This window comes from Jaculus jaculus, chromosome 8, assembly GCF_020740685.1.
Source record: "Jaculus jaculus isolate mJacJac1 chromosome 8, mJacJac1.mat.Y.cur, whole genome shotgun sequence".
NCBI classification, from domain to species: Eukaryota; Metazoa; Chordata; class Mammalia; order Rodentia; family Dipodidae; genus Jaculus; species Jaculus jaculus.
In genome coordinates, this window is record NC_059109.1 from 63887731 (window position 1) to 63909053 (window position 21323).

A 21323-nucleotide genomic window follows, 5' to 3' on the forward strand; every position below is an offset into this window, starting at 1 on the left:
TTATCCGTTATTTTAGTTTTAACTTTTCATGTGTATTCATTATATGTATCTTTATTTTATATATGTCTTTGTATTGAAAAAGAACTAAATCAATGTTGAAGCTGTTACTAGCAAAGGGCATGCTAAATTTAGTTCCTATGGGGAAAAAGAAAAAAAAAACACCTTAGCAGAATACATAGTAAATCATTTTATTGTTATGAAAATTCATAAAAATCTTCTTTTAGCTTGTATTTGAGAAATAGAAATTATTTTTTATGGTTTCTATTAAAGGAAATGTTGAATTCTATTGGATCTAACTAGTATATAGAGTGAGCTGCAGCTCAGCATGGGCCAGAGTTGAGACTGTGCCTCAAAAAAATTCATTTAAGGGACATACTGCTGGCCGCATTCTGGTTCCTCCGAATGTATGTGGACCTTACCTATGCTAAACAACTAAAACCTCAAAAGTTCTTGGTGTCACCTTCATTTGATCCAAGAAAGTTACTTTTTATTTTATTTTACTTATGTATTTCATTATTTCCTTATTTATTTAATTTGGTTTTTCAAGGCAGGGTCTCACTCTGGCCTTTTTTATTTTTACTTATTTTTCTTTTACATATTTTCTTTTTAGAGGTAAGGTCTCACTGTAGCCTAGGCTGACCTGGAATTCACTATGTAGTCTTAGGCTGGCCTTGACCTCATGGCAATCTTAATTAATTAATTATTATTTTCAAGCAGAGAAGGGGAAGGGGAGGGAGAGAGAGTGAAAATAAATGGGTATACCAGGAGCTCTTCAAGCTACAGAATCAGGTATAACTGAGATTGGCTCAAAACCCAGACCTGGTGGAAGAAAAATGGATGGATGGTACAGGACAGCCAACATGTTCTGTTCCACTCTGGCTACTGCAAGCCAGCAATACCCTCCCTCCATAGGTGAGCTTTTGGATTTTGGGTTGTTCAGTCTTGTTCCCCAAAGAGCATATTTTAAAAGTGTTGTGAGTTTTTTGTTTGTTTGAACTGTCTGCTGTTTCCTAGGTTCTCCCACCCCAGACACAGGATCTCATTCTGGCTTCAGGGTGATTTGGAACTCACTCTGTAGTCCCAAACTGACCTGAAAATCTATCAGATAAAAATGGAGCTGGGTGTGGTTGGCACACACCTTTAATCCCAGCACTCAGAAGGCTGAGGGACATAGGAGGATCCTTGTGAGCTCCAGGCTAGCCTGGGATATAATGATAGCTATTCTGCCTTAAAAAGAACAAAGAAACAAGACTGGATGAGTTTGAGGCTGTCCTGAGCTAGTGAGACAAAAAGACATATGTGCAAAGTGGCATGCCTCAGGAATTTGTTTTGTAGTGTACTCATTTCCTCCCCCTCTCATTCTTTGTTTCTCTGCTTACAAATAACTAAACAAGTGGTGCATGTGTCTGGAATTCATTTGCAGTGACAACAGATCCTGGTGAATTCCCCCCGCACACACACCCCAAAGAAATAAGTAAATAAAATAAATAAGATGAGATGCTTAACCCACTCCGCAAATAAAAAATCAGTGGAGTGAAGAGACCATTTACAGAATAATAGAAAATCTGCGCAGCAAAATATCTGAGAGGGGATCCATATCTAGAATCTGCAGAGAACTCCAGAAATTAACAAAAATAATAAAAAAGCCAAATCATTCAATCAGTAAATAAACAATTACAATGTACAGTTTTCAAAATAAGAAATACAGATGGCCAATGAAGATGTGAAAATGTTTTCAACATCCTTAGCCATCAGGGAAATATAAATTAAAAGTGCTTTGAGATTCCATTTTATCACATTCATAATGTCCATCATAAAACAAAAGACAACACATATGGGCAAGAAATGCAAAGCAGAAGGAATCCTTATACACTGTTGATGGGAATATAGGTTAATGCATCCACTATGGAAATCAGTGTGGAGTTTCCTCAGCAATCTAGCAGTAGAACTGCCATGTGATTCAGCTCATCATGGACATATACCCAAAGGAATATGAATCACATTATGACAAAGATACTTGCACATCCATGATTATTGCTGCACTATTCATAATATCCAAGATATGAAACCAGCCTAGAGGCTATCAACAGATTAATGGATAAAGAAAATATGGTATTATATGTCCAATGGGATTTTTCTCTAGCCATAAAGAAGAAGAAATTATGTAATTTGCAGGAAGGTAGATGCAGATAAAGATCAATATGTTAAGAAAATAAGGCCAGACTCATGAAAGTAGAAGGATGACACTGACGGGAGAAGTGATCTAAAGGGAACTAAGGGGTGCAACAAGAAAGGGTGATAAAGGAAAGAAAGACAAAATACTAAAAAAATGGCCTATGGTTCAGATATTGGAAAACATTCAATTACATTTGAGAAAAATTTTAAAAATATATTTTGTGAACCTTAAATACCAATCTAACACTTTTGAAGAAAAATTAGTATTTCAAATGTTACAAGTAGGGCTGATTAGATGGTTCATTCATTAAAGTGCTTGATTCACAAGCATGAGGACTTGAGATTGTATATCTAGGACCCCCATAAATGCTAGGCAAGTGGTATGTACCTGCCATCCCAGCACTCAGAAGGCAGAGGCAGGTTGATATCCAGGGCAAGTGGCTAGCTAGACAAGCCACATCAGAGAGCTCTGGGTTCAGAGATCCTATTCAAAGGAATAAATTGGAGAGACTGAGGAAAGCACCCAATGTTGATGTCTAAACTCCATGCATACACGTTCACATGTATTTGAATATACAGACAAACATGCATCACATATGCATGAAGTCTGCCCACATACACATGCTAAAAGTGTTTATGAATATAAAATAAACACATTATTTCTCCAGAGGATTTAAGTTGGTTCCCAGTTCTAGCTATGGGTTCTTTTCCACTGAGCAATCTCTTAGTAAATCAGCAAGACATTGGTTATCCACCTAGGCTGGGTACCACAAGTTGTTGGCCAGCAGTGGCTAGCTATGTCCTCTGCTAGCACACAAGGTTGTTGGCTGATTAGAAAAAAAATAAAATAAATAAAATATATATATGGATTTAATGTTAAATATCTTTGGATATTTATATTCTGTATTGGATTCATTTTTCCTTGAAAAATTTATATATACTTGTTTTCTGTAAATAGTTCTTTTATTTTAAATCTAATTAATTTTTAAATAGCATGTTGAAATATATCTTGTAAATAGTACATTGTTTTGTTTTGTTTTTACAGAGGTTGTAGTCTTATATTCCCTCTCCCCCACTCCCAATTTCTCGAGGGCCCTCCTCAATGGGGTTGTTGATCTTCACTGTGGGGTAATTAAGGCCTCAGTCAGTCTCTGTTGTGGGCGGGGGAGGGACGGTCTGTGCCTCTGGATATTCCTACTTATCCTGTGGCTCTTATAATCTTTCTGTGCCCCCTTACACAATGATCCCTGAGCCTTGGGGGGCCTGTTTGCAGTCTAATTTCATGCTGAGTTCTCTGTAGCCTCTGAATTTTTGCTTCAATATGTTTTTATTGTAACATACTTCAATTTAATATCTAGATATCTCTTTTTTTATAGAAAAAGATGTTTAAAGTTTGGAGGACTTATTTTCTCTCAGAAGCTTCCATTGCTCTGTTGCATGACTTCTTTTGGTGGTGGTTTCTTAATAAATTTAAGGTAAATGACATGTTATCAAACAGTTATGAGAGTATTGTATTGGATGCTAAGAGACCTGGATAGAAGACTTTAAACTAGATGATATCAAACTTCATTTTATGTCCAAGATTCTATGTATCAATAAATCCTTGTTCAGTTTTCCTACTAGCACTTTTGCATTTTGTTCACCAAAAATCAGTAATGCTTGATTGTGTTTTCTGCAGTCCATATTATGAACTTAAACTCTTTATTTCACCTTCCATGTACAATGGATTTAGGTTCTAATTCATTGCTTCATAGCTTAATACAGCAAGAAGTCAACCTGCTACATTGGGATTTTGCTACAATATGGCCACTATTGTTTTATATAGATTTCCTTTTTCTTATATTTACTTTGCTTCCAATTTAACTAACATGCCACAGTTTTACTGGGTATGATTGTCTCCTTCCAGAAATTGCTTTCTTTTCACTCTGAATAATTGATAACAGACGTGTTTGAGTAGTTATGGACAAGTGGAAAGAAACTAAGTCATTGATTAGCTCTTGCTACTATTCAAGAATCGGCATTAATTTTTCAAATGTCTGTATGATTTCTGTGTACCAGACACTGAAATGCAAGTCATACAAAATGTGATCTTTTTCTTTATTTAATTTTACTATTCCTTTAAAGTAAGATGTGGCTAAGACATAATTACCTTGAGCAAGGTAATGCAGATAACAAATAACAGAAATACCATGCATGAAAATTCATGCATGATGCCAAAATCAATGCTGTTCCAGATCAGCAGATCTATCCTTTAATAATAGATAAAATTAATGAACTCTACAATTAACTTTCCAATATAAGTTGTAATTTTGACTTTATTTTATACTTTTTTTCTTTAAGCCTGACAAAAAAGATCAAGATTGCTTGTTTGATAGAATTGCAGAAAGTTATGTAATGCTTTTTCTGACCATACCTCTGAATCAGAAAGATACATTCTTTCAGGTAAACATAACTTATTTACACTATTTTTACAGTGAATGAAATATTTAAAAAAATTCATTTAATCACATATGAATGCATTTTCTTAATTTGACCAAAATTGTCTAATGTGGTGCAAGCAATAGAAATATTTAAGAGTTCTTCTCTTACCTAGTGTGCGTCTGTCACCCAGAATGTTGTCCTCTCTAACTGTAAAATCTTACAGAATCTGTTAGTTCTATAGACATTTTATTTGAAAACTGATATATGTTCTTATTGTTGTTCAAAACATAAGATTTTTTTTTCTTTTTACATTATAATGAATCTTTTGGTCCATCTAAGAGAAATTGGCCAGTTTGTATTATACTTAATGATTAAGCACACATTGCAGTAAAGTAAAATGCATAAAATTATTCATTGAATTTTTGAATTTCTGTTATTTTAACTAATGAATGAGGTTGGTTAAAGTTCTCTAGTGAAGAATGTAGGAATTTCATTGAATATTTTTAATTTTAATATTTAACATCTCAAAATACAAGCTATATTGAAGTACTTTGTTGCTTTGGCAATCTGTAAATCAAAAACATATTATTATTTTGAAACTGGGCATGGTGGCTCACATCTTTAATCCCAGCACTCAGGAGGCAGAGGTGGGAGAATCACCATGAGTTCGAGAACGCCCTGAGACTACATAGTGAGTTCCAGGTCAGCCTGGGCTAGAATGAGACCCTACCTTGAAAAACCAAAAGATAGATAGGTAGGTAGATAGATAGATAGATAGATAGATAGATAGATAGATAGATAGATAGATGATAGATAGATAGATAGATAGATAGATAGATATAGATATATAGAGATATATGTCTATATATATCTATATATAAGTATATATATATATATATATGTATGTATCTTATTATTTTGGATTTTGATAGTGTTTTCATGTGATCAGCTCTAAAGTACAATATCCTTACAATGAAAACATAAGAATTAATTCATGAATTTGCCATACCTTTCTGTTTAATCTTGACCTATCTTGCCCACAAATATATATGTAAATGTGTTAGAGGAAACCAGTAGAGAACTGGGGACAAAAGCAAAGCTTCATGGCTGGAGTTTGATGAAAATCACCTAGGTAAATATGATGGTTTGAATGTAAAATGTCCATCATAGGTTTTAAATAATTAATCCCAAGCTGGTTGTGCTATTCAGGAAGGTCCAGGAATCTTTAGGAGGTGGAACCTGGAGGAAGTCACTGGGGTTGTGCCTTGAGGTTCTGTAACATGGTTCTACTCCCTGTTTTCTCTCTCTCCCTCCCTCCCTCCCTCTCTCTCTCTCTCTCTCTCTATCTCTCTCTCTTTGCTTCTTTCTATGGATGTGACAATGTGACTCTGGTTTTATGTCCCTGAGTGCTTCCCTAGCTGTGAGACAGGGACAGACCCCTGCAAGGTCCTGTGATATTACTATGTGAAGCTGTACAGGAAAGTCATAAATTGTAATGAAGACCCCAGAATTTTGGCAGGATGGCAGGACTGTGGGATGGCCCCCAAGGAAAGCTATGGGGGAGTGGGCAAATATAACCCATGAGAAAGGATGAAAGCAGTCCAGCAGTCCAGTTAATCCTTTGGTAGGATTAACATTTTCACAATGTTAAGTCTGCCTATCCAGGATTATGGGAGGTCTTTCCATTTTCTCAACTCCTCCTCATTTTCTTTTTTTGAGAGGTTTTATGTTTTCATTGTATAGACCTTTTACTTCCTTGGTTAATGTTATTCCAAGGTATTTTTTTTTTGATTGTTCCTATTGAAAATGGGGCCATGTCCCTTATTTCTTTTTCTGTATCTTTGTCATTTGCATATAGAAAAGCTACTGATTTTTGTGCATTGATTTTATATCCTGCTAATTTGCTAAAGGAGTTAATCACCTTCAAGAGTTTTGGAATAGAGTGTCTCACGTCTCTTACATATAGAATCATGTCATCATTGAATAGAGCTAACTTAACTTCTTCCTTTCCAAATTGTATCCCTTTTATTTCTTTCTCCTGTCTTGTTGCTTGAGCTAGGACTTCCAGTACTATATTGAGGAGCAGAGGTGAGAGGGAACAACCCTCTCTTGTTCTTGATCACATTGGTAATTCCTGCAGCCTCTCTCCATTAAATATTATTTGGGCTTTAGGAGCTTTGTATATAGCCTTTATTATGTTAAGGTATGAACCAACCATGCCAATTCTCTCCAATGTTTTGATGATGAAGTGATGTTGTGTTTTGTCAAAGGCCTTTTCTGTATGTGCCGAAATGACCATGTGGTTTTTGTGCTTAACTTTGTTTATATGGTGTATTACATTGACAGATTTCCATATGTTGAACCACCCCTGTGTTCCTGGGATGAATCCCACATGATCAAGGTACATAATGCTTTTGATGTGTTGTTGGATTTGGTTTGTGAGGATTTTGTTCAGGATCTTTGCGTCTAAGTTCATTAGGGAAATAGGCTGATAGTTTTCTTTTCTTGTGGCATCTCTGCCTGGTTTTAGAATTAAGGAAATACTAGCTTCATAGAAATAGTTGGGGAGCTTTCCCTTTTCTCCAATTTTGTGGCACAGTTTGAGAAAGATTGGTTTGAGTTCTTCCATGAAGGTTTGATAGAATTCAGCTGAAAAGACATCTGGTCCTGGAGTCTTCTTTTTGGGGAGGTTTTTATTACCTTTTTAATCTCGATGAGTGTGATATCTTTGTTTAGGTTAATCTGCTCTGAGTTTAACTTTGGTAGATGGTATGTGTCCAGGAATTTATGTATTTCCTCCATATTATCCAGTTTTGTGGAGTACATGTTTTTGAAATAAGTTGTGATGATTCTCACAATTTCACTTAAGTCTGTTGTAATCTCTCCTTTTTCACTTTGAATTTTGTTAATTTTTAGCATCTCTTTTTCTTGCTTGATCAAATTGGCCAGAGGTTTGTCAGTCTTGTGTATTTTTTCAAAGGACAAACTCTTTGTTTTGTCAACTTTCTTAATTGTTTTCTTAGTTTCCAGTTCATTAATTTCTGCTCTGATGTTAATTATTTCTGGAGCTTTTGGGGTTGGATTCTTCTAGCTTTTCCAGGGCCTTTAGGTGGGTGGTTAGGTTATTGATATGGGATCTGTCTTTGTTATGCAGGCATTTAGTGCTATGAATTTTCCCCTGAGGACCACCTTCATTGTGTCCCATAAGTTTTGGTATGATGTGTTCTCATCATCATTCATTTCTAGAAATTTTGCAATTTCATTTTTTATTTCATCCACTACCCATTTATTGTTCAAAAGTGTGCTGTTCAGTTTCCAGGAGCAGATATGCAGATAGAGCCTGAGCACTAGTGAGCCAGTGGGCGGAGACTACTCAAGGTTACATGTGGGCAGGGGTAGCAAGACAATTGCCCCTGCACAGTGAGGCAAGTGAAACTATGCTGGCCTGGGTTCCCTTTCCTACAGTAAGTGTGGGAGCATCCTGAGGCTAGGACTATGGCAACGGTGGCTGCTTTAGGGGGTTAGGGGCCTGGTGGGCTGCCTGCAAGTGAGGGAATCAGAGATTCTCTTTTTTCCCCTCTGTGCCCTCCCACTGGTGATCTATTAGAGATTGCTCTCCCCTAAAAGACCCAGTGAACCCTTAATGCCTTGCCTTTCTTTCCCAAGGAGGTGCAGCACAGTTAGGTGGTTGCCATCTTGACCAGAAGTCCCAAACAGCCCCCCCCCCACTTTTTTTTTGCTCTTCTTCAGGTCATTTAGCTGTCTTTGGAAGTCTTCCTGGTTCTTTTCTATTAGGTCTAATCTAGTGAGGACAGCCTTCATACAATTACTGGACCTTTGCTGATTTTCTGCAAGTTCTACTAATTGCTTGGCCATGGTTTCATAGCTTGTATCTTCATTTTGTGATTCTGATCCTATTGTCTCTTCTATGTTTTGATTAGAGACATCCATTGTGGGGCTGGGAAACCTTGTTGGATTTACTTGCATTTAATTTTTCATGTTATTCCTTTTGTGTTGTGGTCTGCCCATCACAGTGTAGGAGTCTTATTTAATTTAGGAGGAAGCTGTAGCTTACCCTTGACGTGTCTTCAGTGATTATTCCCTTTTGTGTTTGCTTCAGTTAGGCTTCTGATGGCAATAGGACCTGTCTTCTTAGAGGGAAGGAGCCCATGAGGCTCTGATGGGAGCCCAAGGATCCGATGAATGGGATTGTTGGTCAGTGTTTGAGGGTATGGGACTGCATTGTCTGGTGGCCTGAAGGGACATGGGGTAGGGGGGAATGGAACAAAGTAGACTTGTGTTGTTGTGTGGCAACGGAGTTGGAAGCATGGGAGAATGGGATTGTGTGTGTTAGTTCTGCAACACTGAGGGGTGAAGGATGCAACTATGGGTTCCATTGGGACCATGTAGCAGGGGGTGGATGGGACTGCTGGATCCTGTGACATGATGGGGTGGATATATGGGACTGATGAGAATCAGGTGATAGATGGGGGGATGGACCATGGTCCTGGTGGTGGGAAAGGGGAGCGAATGTGAACAATAGCCTGCTGATCTGGGTCTGAGTAGCCTGCAGGTCATGCAGGAGGACCTTATCCATGCATGCAGGGCAGTAGGTGGAAAGGTGTTTGAATGCAGAGGTCCCTAGTGGTGGGAAAACCAAGAGTTAGGGAATGCAAGCCTGCTAGCCTGGGTCTGCTTAGCCTGCATGTAGTGCAGGAGAAACTGGCAGCTGGGACCCACTGGCAGCTGGGACTATGCCTGGGACTGAGGCTGGGGTAGCTGCTTGAGTGTTAGGGGACTGATGGGCTACCTAAGAGTGTCTGTGTTTTCTTTCCAGGTCTCTTTAAGTAAAAGCTGTGTCTCATATGTTACTATCTGGGTTCCATTATTTTTGAGTCATTCACTTTGATTTGGACAATTTATTTTACTTATGATAAATTTATTGATATTTTAGATAAAAAACATGTGGCTGGCGATATGGCTCCATGGGTAACAGTACTTGCTGCAAAAACATAAGAGCTTGAGATACCCCTTAAGTTATATTCCCAATACCAATATAAATAGCTGGGTGTGGCCGCTCACATTTCTAACTCCATTCCCATGGAGCAGAGACCAGAGAAATGTTGAGGTTTGTGAAAATGACAAGATTAGGATCAATGAGAAATTCCATCTCATTGATGAGCAATCAAGGAAGTTATCTGACATTTTCCTCTGGCCTCCATGCACACATCTTTGCATACACCACACATGTACTGCACACACATATCTTAAAGACTTTCCCTTTGTTTACCTTGTTCAATTTTGTAATTTTAACTATTAATGCAATTTTATATACTATCAATATGTTATGTGATCATTTCTGGTAGTGAAGATGTTTGTGGTTCACTCTACAAATATATGAATAGATTACAAAATTGTCTCCTTTTCCTCACACATGTATCCTCCCTCACATCCAAATCATGGAGGTTCTAAAGAAAAACATTTACCAGTAAATTTGAGCACTATTTGGTTAATTTCCTACTGCAGCTATAAGAAGTGATAATGGATCTAGTTGCTTAGGGCAGCAAAAATTCATTCTGAGTTACAGAAGCCAAAAATACAAAATTAATGCTAGGGAGCTAAAACCAAAGTACCAGCAATGCAACTTTCTTTAGAAAGCCCCAGTGAAAGATTTGTCTTTGTCTCCTGTAGCCTTTGGTGACTGCTCTGGCTTTCTGGTTTGGGGTTTCATTACTTCAGCTATCACAGTGGCCTCTCCTCTTCTGTAGTCAAATTTTGCTCAGCTTCCTTCTTATAATCACAATGGTGATTACAGTTATATCTTACCAAAACTTTCCACCTAAGATCTTTGACATTTTCACGTTCCATGGATTAGGATGTGCATTTCATTGTGCCACAGTGACCTATAAGGATTCTTCCAATACTTTTTTTTTTTTTTATCAAATGAAGGCTTACTATGTGATTCTAAATACTTATCTGAATGCATAGTACCAACAGTAGTGATATAAATTGTCTTTAATATTAAAAAATATGGTATTGCTACCAGTGATCTCTGTCTGGGTGTTTCTAGATTCTTGGCATCTTATTCAAAGAACTGAAAAATCACACGAGATGCAAAGCAGCACAAAATTTTATTAGAGGGTAAAGTAAAAGTAACACAGGGGAGTGGATTATGCTACAAAGGAGCAGCTGGCTCCTTAAGCTAGATTGCTCAAGAGCAGCGGGTTGTTGTTTGGGACTCCTTTTTATGGGGTGTAAGAGAAGGAGGACTGGCTACTAGCAGACATAATTTGGGTGTTTCTCTGTGTGAACTGTGAGGCTTGATTATGTAAACTTTTCTCCATTGCACACATCCCTTCCTGGGATCTATCTGATTCTAATCATATGTATGCCTCATTATGCAGTATGCACAAGGTGTTAGTTAGAGAAGGGATTATTTTTAGTAAGTAAAACCGTTGTATGGACACATCATGTGTTTGTACCATCATTTCCCTCCTCCTCTAATGTCTTTCCTCAGTGGGATTGCTGGTATTCACCATGGGGCTGTGTTACAAGTTTTGAGAGCAGCAGTCATTGCAATGGGGGTAGACAGAGGATTTTGCCCAAAAGTTCATTCAGAGAATAGAGCTTACCTTATTACACACATACCCAAAACTAGTTCAGGGCAAATCAGTTGGCCCTGTCTCCCAATTATGGACATATCTAGGAATGTATTTGAATAGAAACTGACCACAAAAGAGGAGTTATGAAAGGTAGCCAAAGGAGGAGAGACTTTCTCCATTGTTTGAAGTGAAGTGTCAGTGTAGCTCAATGCAGGTGGGAGTTCTCAGATTACTTATGAGTTGCTATGTTCACTATGAGGAAAGGAGTATGTGTACTGCCCATCACAGTTGCTAAGCCATTCCCTGTGCTTACCTACATCAGTATCTTTTTATGCTTACTCTTCAACATAAACTTAATAGTTAAGATATCTGAAAGCTAATTAGTGGTAGGGAGATGCATGTATGCATGTATGTATGTATGTATGCAGTTTGTTGGATATAGGACCAGCATTTTAACATTTAATACTAATTACAACACATAAACTTATCTAAACATGCTCCAATTTTATTTTTTATTTATTTTTATTTTATTTATTTAAAAACATAGTTTTCATTATGATTATTCATCAATAACACTTTCCAGGAGAGGATGCCCATAATAAGGTTAAGTGAAATAAATGGCTAATCAATCTCTATCTTGTTAACTTCATATACTATTTAAATTTAGTTTTTGAAAAATGCTTATGAGATTGACTTAAATTTCATCTGTTTTTGCTCCCTCATTAGCATTAAAATAAATCAATAAAATAGAGGCAAACCAAAAACAAACAAGCACATTGATATTTCACAAAACAGTAGCTTCTGTGACAGTCAAAATATACAAAGAATCTATTCATGTAACCTTGATCCATTTTTAGGTGTATCCTGACTGCATGGCACAAGCTGTTTATGCAGCATTCCAGGAGGCATTTCCCGAATCTTGTAACCTCTTTAATGATGAATTTAAAGAAGACCTGGGGAATACCATTTTTCTTTGGTTGTCAGGTATGAATATATCATTTAAGTGTTTAGATCTGGTTGCTAAGATTCTTAAGATAGTATTTTGCTCTAATGAAAACATTAATGGCTTTTTTTTTGATAAATATGTCATAGTGATGCCTACTATAAAATAATGGCAATTACTTTATTATAAAAGTTTTATAGTTAAAATTTTTAATTAACTTTCTAATCCAAATAATATAAAAGTCAGTATTTCTGCATAGATTACATATATATATGTTTATATTACATATTACATATATATTACATATTGCATATATATTATATATATAATATATATATTTCACATAGACGATAAATATATTAAGCTGATATTAAAAGCAAAAATGTCCTATAAATATGTTATGCACTACATTGAGTCTACTTACAAATTTATGTGCTGAAGTGAAGTTCTAGTCCTTTAAAACCAGCTAATGCAACTTTATTTTAAGATAAGTTCTTTAAAGAAGCAATTCAGACATTTAAATTTTTTTATTCAGTTTTTTGCAGGCATATGTGTGTGTGTGTGTACACCAGGGCCTCTTCTGACTGCAAACCAATATTATACACTTGCATCACTTACTGAGTCTGGCTTTCATGAATGGCTTGGAAATTGAACCTGGACCTTGCTTTTCTAGCAAGTGCCTTTAACCACTGAGTCATCTTCCCAGTCTTAGTAATTAAGATTTAATGAATAATAAAGTAATATGCATCTCTTTATTAGAAGACAGATAAAGGGGTGATGTGAACAAAAATCATAGAATAGGTAACACACACACACACACACACACACACACCAACATAAATCAACACAAACCGATATATATACCAACACATGTCAACAAGTAATTGTCCATGTCCAAAATAGGATGGGTTCAAGAGTCCATTTAGAACATGAAGTAACAAAGCCGAGTAAAACCTAGAATACCATACTGAATGATCACTGAAGAAATCAGCTTATGTGAATCATCCTGAGATTACATGGAACAAACAAGAAGGGCAAGGACCATCAGGAGTAGACCTGTGGCAGCTTTTATGGTCTCCATTGGCCTGCTCTACAAAGAACTATGGTAATTCTTTGCTACTGAGGACCTTAACAGCAGCCACACATTCCCAGGCACTCTCATCATGGATGCCCTATAGTGCTCGACAACACAGACCTCAACAGCTCATCACACTGGTGACATTGGTGACTTTTACCACTGAGGCATCCAATATCTATTGTTGTAGACTTTTGGGAAAGATATCTTCTGCGCTACCATCTTGAAAGAACCATCATTGTGTTTCCCCAGATCACACAACCCCAAAATTCATACATGCCCCAGACATCAGGGCTGCTCCCTCTATGAGTATACCAGTGCACTAGGCCCTGAGTATGTGAGCAACGTGCATGCTCACACCTCATACATCAAAGATACTACAATAGTGAACTAGCCTGCATACTGGACTCAGAGCTTTGGTGACTCTACACATGCCTGAGTTCTAGATCTCTTCTGGCATTTCAGTAAAAGTCTATGCTAAGGTCACTGGACTCACTGCTGTAGCAAATGAATCTGCAATCAAGATTTCAGAGAAGAGTAAACTTGCACATACCCATGCTCTGAGCCATTGAGCAAATAGCAACAACCAGGACAGTAAAGCCTGTGTAACAGTGAAAGCACATGTGACACAGATCTCAGAGATGCTGTAGTTCTGCACATATGCATCTCTTTTGTGCTTCAAAAGTAATCATACCTCATACACTGTTACCAATGCTGTAGGAGGAACCACTGCTACTCCACACCCTGGGGACTGAATCCTTCCACATGTACCCATGCCACTACTACCTCAGATCCTGGAGCTATAGGTATAGCACATGTACCTATCCTACATGAATACAACATGTGAAATACTAACATAAGCATGTCCACATGCTGAACTGGCACAAAGGAAAATCTGCCAAGGTATGATTTTCACCATGAGAGAAAAAGAAACTCTATCTATGTCAGCAGTCTTCATCACTGAAATCTCTAATGACCTCCACAAGTACTTTAAGACCAACCTTCTTGACCACTGAGGACAGTTATGGTCTTGCTTGATGCTAATCTCAGCTTGCTTAAGTGCACAAACATTAAGCCATTGTACCCTTACCAGAGTCAGAATATACTGCACCCAGTCAGCACCTCTTAACCACCTATAAATCAAATTACTTTCTGTGTTGAAACCAGTCTACAAAGTCTAGACAAGGTGATGACCTCATCAGATGTACAGAGGCCAGTGAAAGCAACAGGAAACACACACACATGCACACGCGTGCAAAGATTGATATGTATTTTTTAATCCAAAGAAGAAAAAGTGAAATAAAATGTAGAAAATCTATAGACAACAATAAAGTGAGGTGAAGTCTACCTTGTAGTGATTTCAGAATACGAAATATAGACAAAGGGCAGAAAATTTATTAAAAAGGAATTGTCATAGACAGCTTCAGTTGCTGGGATGAACTTCAAAACCAGGTACAGTTATGGGAGGAAGGGAATTTATTGAAACTTACAGATCCATTGGAAGTTCCATAATGGCTGAAAGCTGGCCCTCTTCACACACATCCAAGCAGAGAGAAACACCACTACTAGCATCATAAGAAAGCACACACCAGGAACCCCAGGCAGAGCGTAAGCACTCAGCATATCTTTAGGCTGGAATTTCAGATCCACCCCCACACCTTAGGGCTGGACCCTAGGAGACACCCAATGATGCCTCCTCCAGCCAGGTAGCTGGAAATCCAAGAAGCTTTAATAAAATTCCTGACTCTATCACAGGATATCCATTCAAACTACCACAGGAATAATAGCTAAAACATTACAATTTGGGAAGATATATGAACATTTGGGAGCATGAAGCTTAATACCTTCAAACAGCTTGATCCAAAATACATTATAATTAAACTGTTAGAAATAAGACAAGAGGGAATGACAACATCAAGATGGCCAATGAGAAGCTACAGAGCAACTCTGAAGTCCCTTATCCCTCTCAAAGTATCTCAAGGCCTAAGCTGATATTATACCCTCTCTCATAGAGACCTGGAAATTAAGCCCTTCTGGTACAATAATGAATCCTGGGGCCCACTATAAAAGTACTACCTCACCTTGTAGAGCTTTGGACCAAGCAAAAAAGGCAGAGCTTCTGGGACCCAAGTCATGGAGTGCCATGAATCCTGGTGAATTGGCCTTGGCAGATTCATGCCATCTGGCTCTTCAGGCCAAATATTCACATTTCACCTCTTTGGAACATGAGTATCCCACTAGGAGTCTGGCCATTTAGTCAGCCCAGGTAGTAGTGACACCACTGCATTTTTCTGGACTGATGGGGCTCAAACAACAGCTGTGCTTCACCATTCCTGCATCCTCATGGCTGAGGTGCTCAGCCTCACTTATTTTGTGCCACTGATATAGCTCATCACCAAAGGTCCAACAGGAGTCAGGACAGCATAATATCTCAATCTCCCAGGCCTGAGTCTGCTGGGCCACTTTGGAATTTGAATAGTATCTGTGCCCTACTTTTTGGAGCCCAAGCCTCAGAATACCTCTTCTATATCAAAGGAACAAAATAACCTTCCAGTAACTGACTACAAAGGAACAAAAACTTCATGAATTGCCAGAAAAGAGAGTAAAATATGTGTCATATATAATATAACATATAAAAATAGAGCTGGAGAGATGACTTAGTGGTTAAGACACTTGCCTGAGAAGCCTAAGGATCCAGATTCAATTCCCCAGTATGCCCATAAGCCAGATGCACACGGTGTGCATACATCTGGAGTTTGTTTGCAGCTGCCAGAGGCCCATTCTTTCTCTCTTTCTCTTTCATCTGCCTCTTTCTCTCTCTTAAATAAATGTTTATATCAATATAATGATATAGAAGCTTAATGAGATATAAGATTTAGGAAGACAATTTAGTAATATGAGGATATTGACTCATGATCTTCATAAGAAATTAAACATATGCATAAACTTTTAAAAGGGACCAAACTGAAATCTTGGACCAAAAATTTATTAAAAAAATGAAGTAGAAAGCTTCACTGGCAAATTAGATAAAAGACAAGAAATAATCTGTATATTTGAACACAGGTCCTTGGAAATTACCTAGCAAAAAGGAGAGGAAAACAGAATGAAAAGAATCAAAGAATTCCTATGGGACTCATGGATATATTCAGTAAACAAATGTTTACATTATTGGAATTCCAAATTGAGAAGACAGATAGAAGACAGCATTTAGTGAACTGGTTCCTTCTCAAATTTTCTTCTTAAACCTTCTCAATTCTTAAGAGAATATACTTCTGAATTCATGAAACTCGAAGGTCCACAAACAGATGCAACCCAATGAAGTCTCTAAGGAACATTTTAGCAAATTACCAGTCATCAAATACAAAGAAGGAATTTTCAAAGCATCAGGATCAAGACAATACAAAAAATATAAGGACATATTAGACTATCAGAGGATTTATCAAAATAAGTTTTGCATGCCAAGTAAAAGATGATATATTTCAAATTATATAAGACAGAAACATACTGTTGGCCAAGAATACTTTGCCTAGCAAAGTTGTTCCTTAACAGTGAAAGAGAAATAGATCTTTTACAGACAAGCAAATATTGAGACTTCATCACTGACCTCATTCACAATAAATGCTTCAAAGAAATACTATAAGCAGAAGTAAAAGACTCTTGTATTTATTACTTTTGTCATTACCTGACAAGACACAACTTAAGATTTATCTTAGCTCTCAGTGTAATGGTGGGTAAGGCATGGTGACTGTGGATCCAGCCTTGAGGCAGGGACTTTCCACTGATCATCAGAGAGGCAGACAGAAAGCAGTACAAGTCAAGCCAGGTTCTGGCCTGAGTATATCCCACAAGCTCATTTACAGTGGCCTACTTCCATCAGTAAGACCTTACTGCTTAAATGTCTTACAACCTCCCAAAATAGTGTCAGATGGTATACACCAAGTGTTCAAATACTTGGACATGTGTAGTAGACATTTCACATTCAAACCATAGCAAGGAATATGTTTCCAAAATATAATGCTGTAAACGTTCTTATTCAAAGTGGAGTAATGGTAGCATGGTGAGGAAAGATCAGGCCAAAGCAAAACTGAAACCCTGAGGGGCAAATACCAAGTCCTACAGGTTTAAGGCATCTAGGGCTCTTGGTTGTATCTTCTGTGTTCCAGCATCCTTGGGTAGCTATAACCCTCCAAGTCTGTTGCCTCTTGATACCTGTTGCTTCTGTCTTGTTCTGCTCTATTCAGTGCCTGTAGCTTTCCTCAACAAACATGCCTTATTTCTAGCATCTACCATATTATGGTGTCTCCACTGAACCTTAGGCTTCATCATCATAGCTCCTTGCAATTGCCTCTCAGGGACTCTGCATCAGTTAATTTCTTGTTGGAGGGACAAAATTCCTTATCAGAAGCAGATAATGGAAGGAAAAGGGTTTGATTTGGTTTATAGTTCCAGAGAGGAGAGTCCGTCATGGTATGAAAGTCATGGCAGCCTGATCAAGAGGCCTACCTTACATCATCACATTGGTAGGGAGTAAGCAGAGAGAGAGAGGGAGAGACACTGAAGCTGCCTGGCCAGGCTGTCACAACTCCAAGCCTGCTTCTGCTGACAAGCAAGGCTGCACCTCCTAAAGGTTTACAACCTTTCCAAATAGTGCCGGTTTTCTTAATTAAGTGAATTAAGTGCTCAAATACATGTGCCTTAGGGGACATTTTACATTTAAATCACACAGTCTCCTTTTAGGGAATCCAACCCTGTTACACATTGCCTAACCTCAGTAACTTTCTGGAACCATGGCATAGGTTTGACCCCCTTTCTTGTGTTTTCCTGTCTGGCAAACCAGCAGCAATGACATCATTACTGGACAATGATATCAGGTTTTGCTGCAAGCTCACACAATAGGTTTGCCTCCTTCTGTCATATGTAGGGTAGTCTATGTGTGCCTTTGTGGCTAGTTAAACAGTTCCCCCAGGAGGTTGTTTTTGAGCAGGGAATCACTTGGAGGAATTCTCTTCAGGCATCTCCTTTTCAAAGCAATTTTCACTTTCACAGGCTAGAGTCTTTCCTTAATGGATGGGGTCTTTCCCTCAAGGCACCTTTCCTTTTAACCTAGAGCAAATGGCAAGTTTTCTCTTGAATGGCACCAATCTCTCTAGCAATTATAGATTCTATCTCCTTACCTACCTTGTTTGTAACTTTGAACTTGTTCATGCTACTTTCCTCACCAAAGTATAATTTTGTTATCTTTCTACTATGCTTTCTCACTACAAGACTGGGTAAGTGCAGTAGCTAATAACAACGTTACAGCTTGAGTGCTGTGCTGTCTTGAAACTTCCTCTGCCAAAGCACTTAATCCATTACTTTTGAACTCAGCATCCCTGAAGCTATCATAACATGGGAAGAAGGTGGTGAGAGTTTTGGCTAGAATGTAATGTAACTGACCTTATGTATACTGTCCAACAGAGTTGTTGCTCCTTTCTGAAACCTCATTCTTTACTACCTGCCTTTCTGTGAACATTCTGGTATTCCACAATTGCAACCAGAATATATTGTATGGCATGTACTTTTCTCTATCCCAGAGCTCTACAACTTTCAAATCCCTTCCAAAATCAGTTCTAAAAGCTTAAGAGCCACACAGTTGGGCTTATCATAGCAATAAACCCCCTTCTTAGTACAATTTTCTATATTTGTTAATTTTCTAATTCCTGCAACAAAATACCAACAAGAAGCAATTTAGGGGAAGAAGGATTTATTTTAGCATAAGTTTCAGATAGGCATGGTAGCTGAGGCTCTGCTCTTGGGGTATGAGTTTATGACTGGTCATATAGTGACAGACAGGAAGGAGAGAGAAAAGGAGAGAGAGAGACACTCAGGAAGAAGCAAGACTAACCATTAATCCACCCCCGTGACCTACTTCTGCTAGCAGACCACATCTCTTAAAGATTCTATAGCCGCCTAATACTATGACACCAGATGGGGACCAGATGTTCAAACAAGAAAGATATGTGAGCCATTTCAAACCACAACTGGCAATAAATCCTATCTTTGAGTCATAGGAAAGCATAAAACTCGCTGTTTGAGATACATAGTAAAATTTAGAGTATTCTAATACTGTAATGGTCATATGTAAATTAACTGTATCTCTTACATATAGGTAACATTTCAAAATGGTAAAAAAAAAAAAAACAATTAATGTTACTAAGAAATACACAATATAATAAGATGTTGTTTGTGACATGAAAATATAAACCATAGAAGAGATAATAAAAATTAGAGTTTTGTATATGGAAGAATTTTAATTATCTAACATAGCCAAAATATGTTTTATGGAAACCCTATGATAACCAAAACCAAACAAATAATATCAAATATATATGTGATAAAGAGAAATAAATCAAAGCTTAGCATTATAGAAAATAACCAAATCACAAAGGTAGTTCATAACTCAGGAAGAAAGAAAATCAATGTTCTAGACATAAATTGTGCTAGTAAGCCATTACCTATCATAATTACTTTGAATGTCAATTGATTACATTCTCCAATGAGTAAAACACAAAGTATATTTTATAATAAAGAAAAACTAATAAGGAACAATCATATGCTGCCTATTAGAGATACACTTTAGCTTCAAGGACATTGAAGGCAGTCCATATCAGTAGTAGTCAAAAAAGAACAAAGATATATCAAATAAAACAAATTTGGAGCCAAAAATTATCAACAGAAGACAAAATATGTTGCTTTTTAATGATGAAGGGGCCAATTTGTCTGCAGAACATGGCAATCATACATGACCCAAAATCAAAGTACCTAAATATAAGCAAATATTAACTGACATGAAAGGATACAAATAATAGATGGCATAAATACCCTGCCTTACACCCAGACAGAAGATTAATAAGGGACACTGTACTTTAATTGTACCTTACACCAAATAGACTTAAGAAATATAGAGAGAATTCCACCCAATAGTAGCAGAGCACATATTTCCTACAGTGCACAGGAAACATTTCCTAGGACAGTTTACACATTAAGACCAAATAAAAATCTTAATAAATTTATGACCTAAATGATAGTAGTATTTCTGAGCACAATGATAGAAAATCAGAACCTAACAACAAGAGAAGGGTATGGCCTAAGAGTGATTTGTTTACCATGGGGATTCAATAAGATGGAAGGCTTGGATCACATGATCACATGGTAGTTGTAAGGAGGCAACACTCAGAAGTGGAGCCTACTAGAAAATGTATGAGTCACTAGGGATGTGCCTTTAGGCAGGATTGTGGAATTCCCCTTTCCCAGTTTGATTGCCTATTGGGTGTCACAAGCTCTCTCTCTGTCTCTCTCTCTCTCACACACACACACAGACACACACACACCTATTTTGGACAGCAAAATTCACAAATAAGTGGAAATAAGAACTGAATTCCTAAAATCAAAACCCCCAAAAACCAACGGATCAAAGAAGAAAACAAAAAGGAAATAAATTGAAAGAACTTTAGTCAAATGAAAATGTATTCAGCAAATATAGGCAGTTTGGTACCATTATTCAGCTCATCTGTGACCTACCCTCTCCCCATTGACCCCTCCTTGTTGAGGTATATGGGTTGTGCATTGTGGAGTTAGCCACAGTTATTGGTATGATAAATGTCTCTGCATATCATAACCCAACATGTGGCTCTGACATTCTTTCCGCCCCTCTTCCGCAAAATTTCCCTGAGCCATGTTGGTTTCATTTTTGGTCTGCTTCAGCGATGAGGTGTTGGGGGCCTCTGAGGCTCTGGCTCTCTGATTTGGTAGGAGTTGATTTTTCTCTGTGTTGGTCTCCTTCCCCCTTGTGCTGGTATCCAGTTCATCAGGATAACAACACCCTTGCTTGTTTCGCCAATTTTCCTTAGTTTCAGCTGAGGCCCTTTTGAGGTAAGATGGGGTGGCTCTGTCCTTAGGATCTGCTTCTCTCTCTCAAAACACATAAATAAATAAGTAAATAATATATATACTGCAGATTTTAAACTTAAGTATAAACCTTTAAAGTAGAAAATTTTTATAAAAAAGCACAAAAGGAAATTTTTGTGCTTTATGCTGAATATAATTTCTTATATGTGACACAAAAAGT

General features: G+C 37.6%; 1 protein-coding gene across 1 annotated transcript in view; it reads left to right on the forward strand.

Moving 5' to 3' along the window:
• Positions 1-21323, forward strand: part of Fam227b (family with sequence similarity 227 member B) — a 214254-nt gene that overhangs the window by 8189 nt on the left and 184742 nt on the right. The window contains exons 6-8 of the mRNA XM_045157008.1: positions 3552-3650; positions 4516-4617; positions 12056-12182. Coding sequence (XP_045012943.1) covers positions 3552-3650; positions 4516-4617; positions 12056-12182 — 328 coding nt within the window. The remainder of the gene's footprint in view (positions 1-3551; positions 3651-4515; positions 4618-12055; positions 12183-21323) is intronic.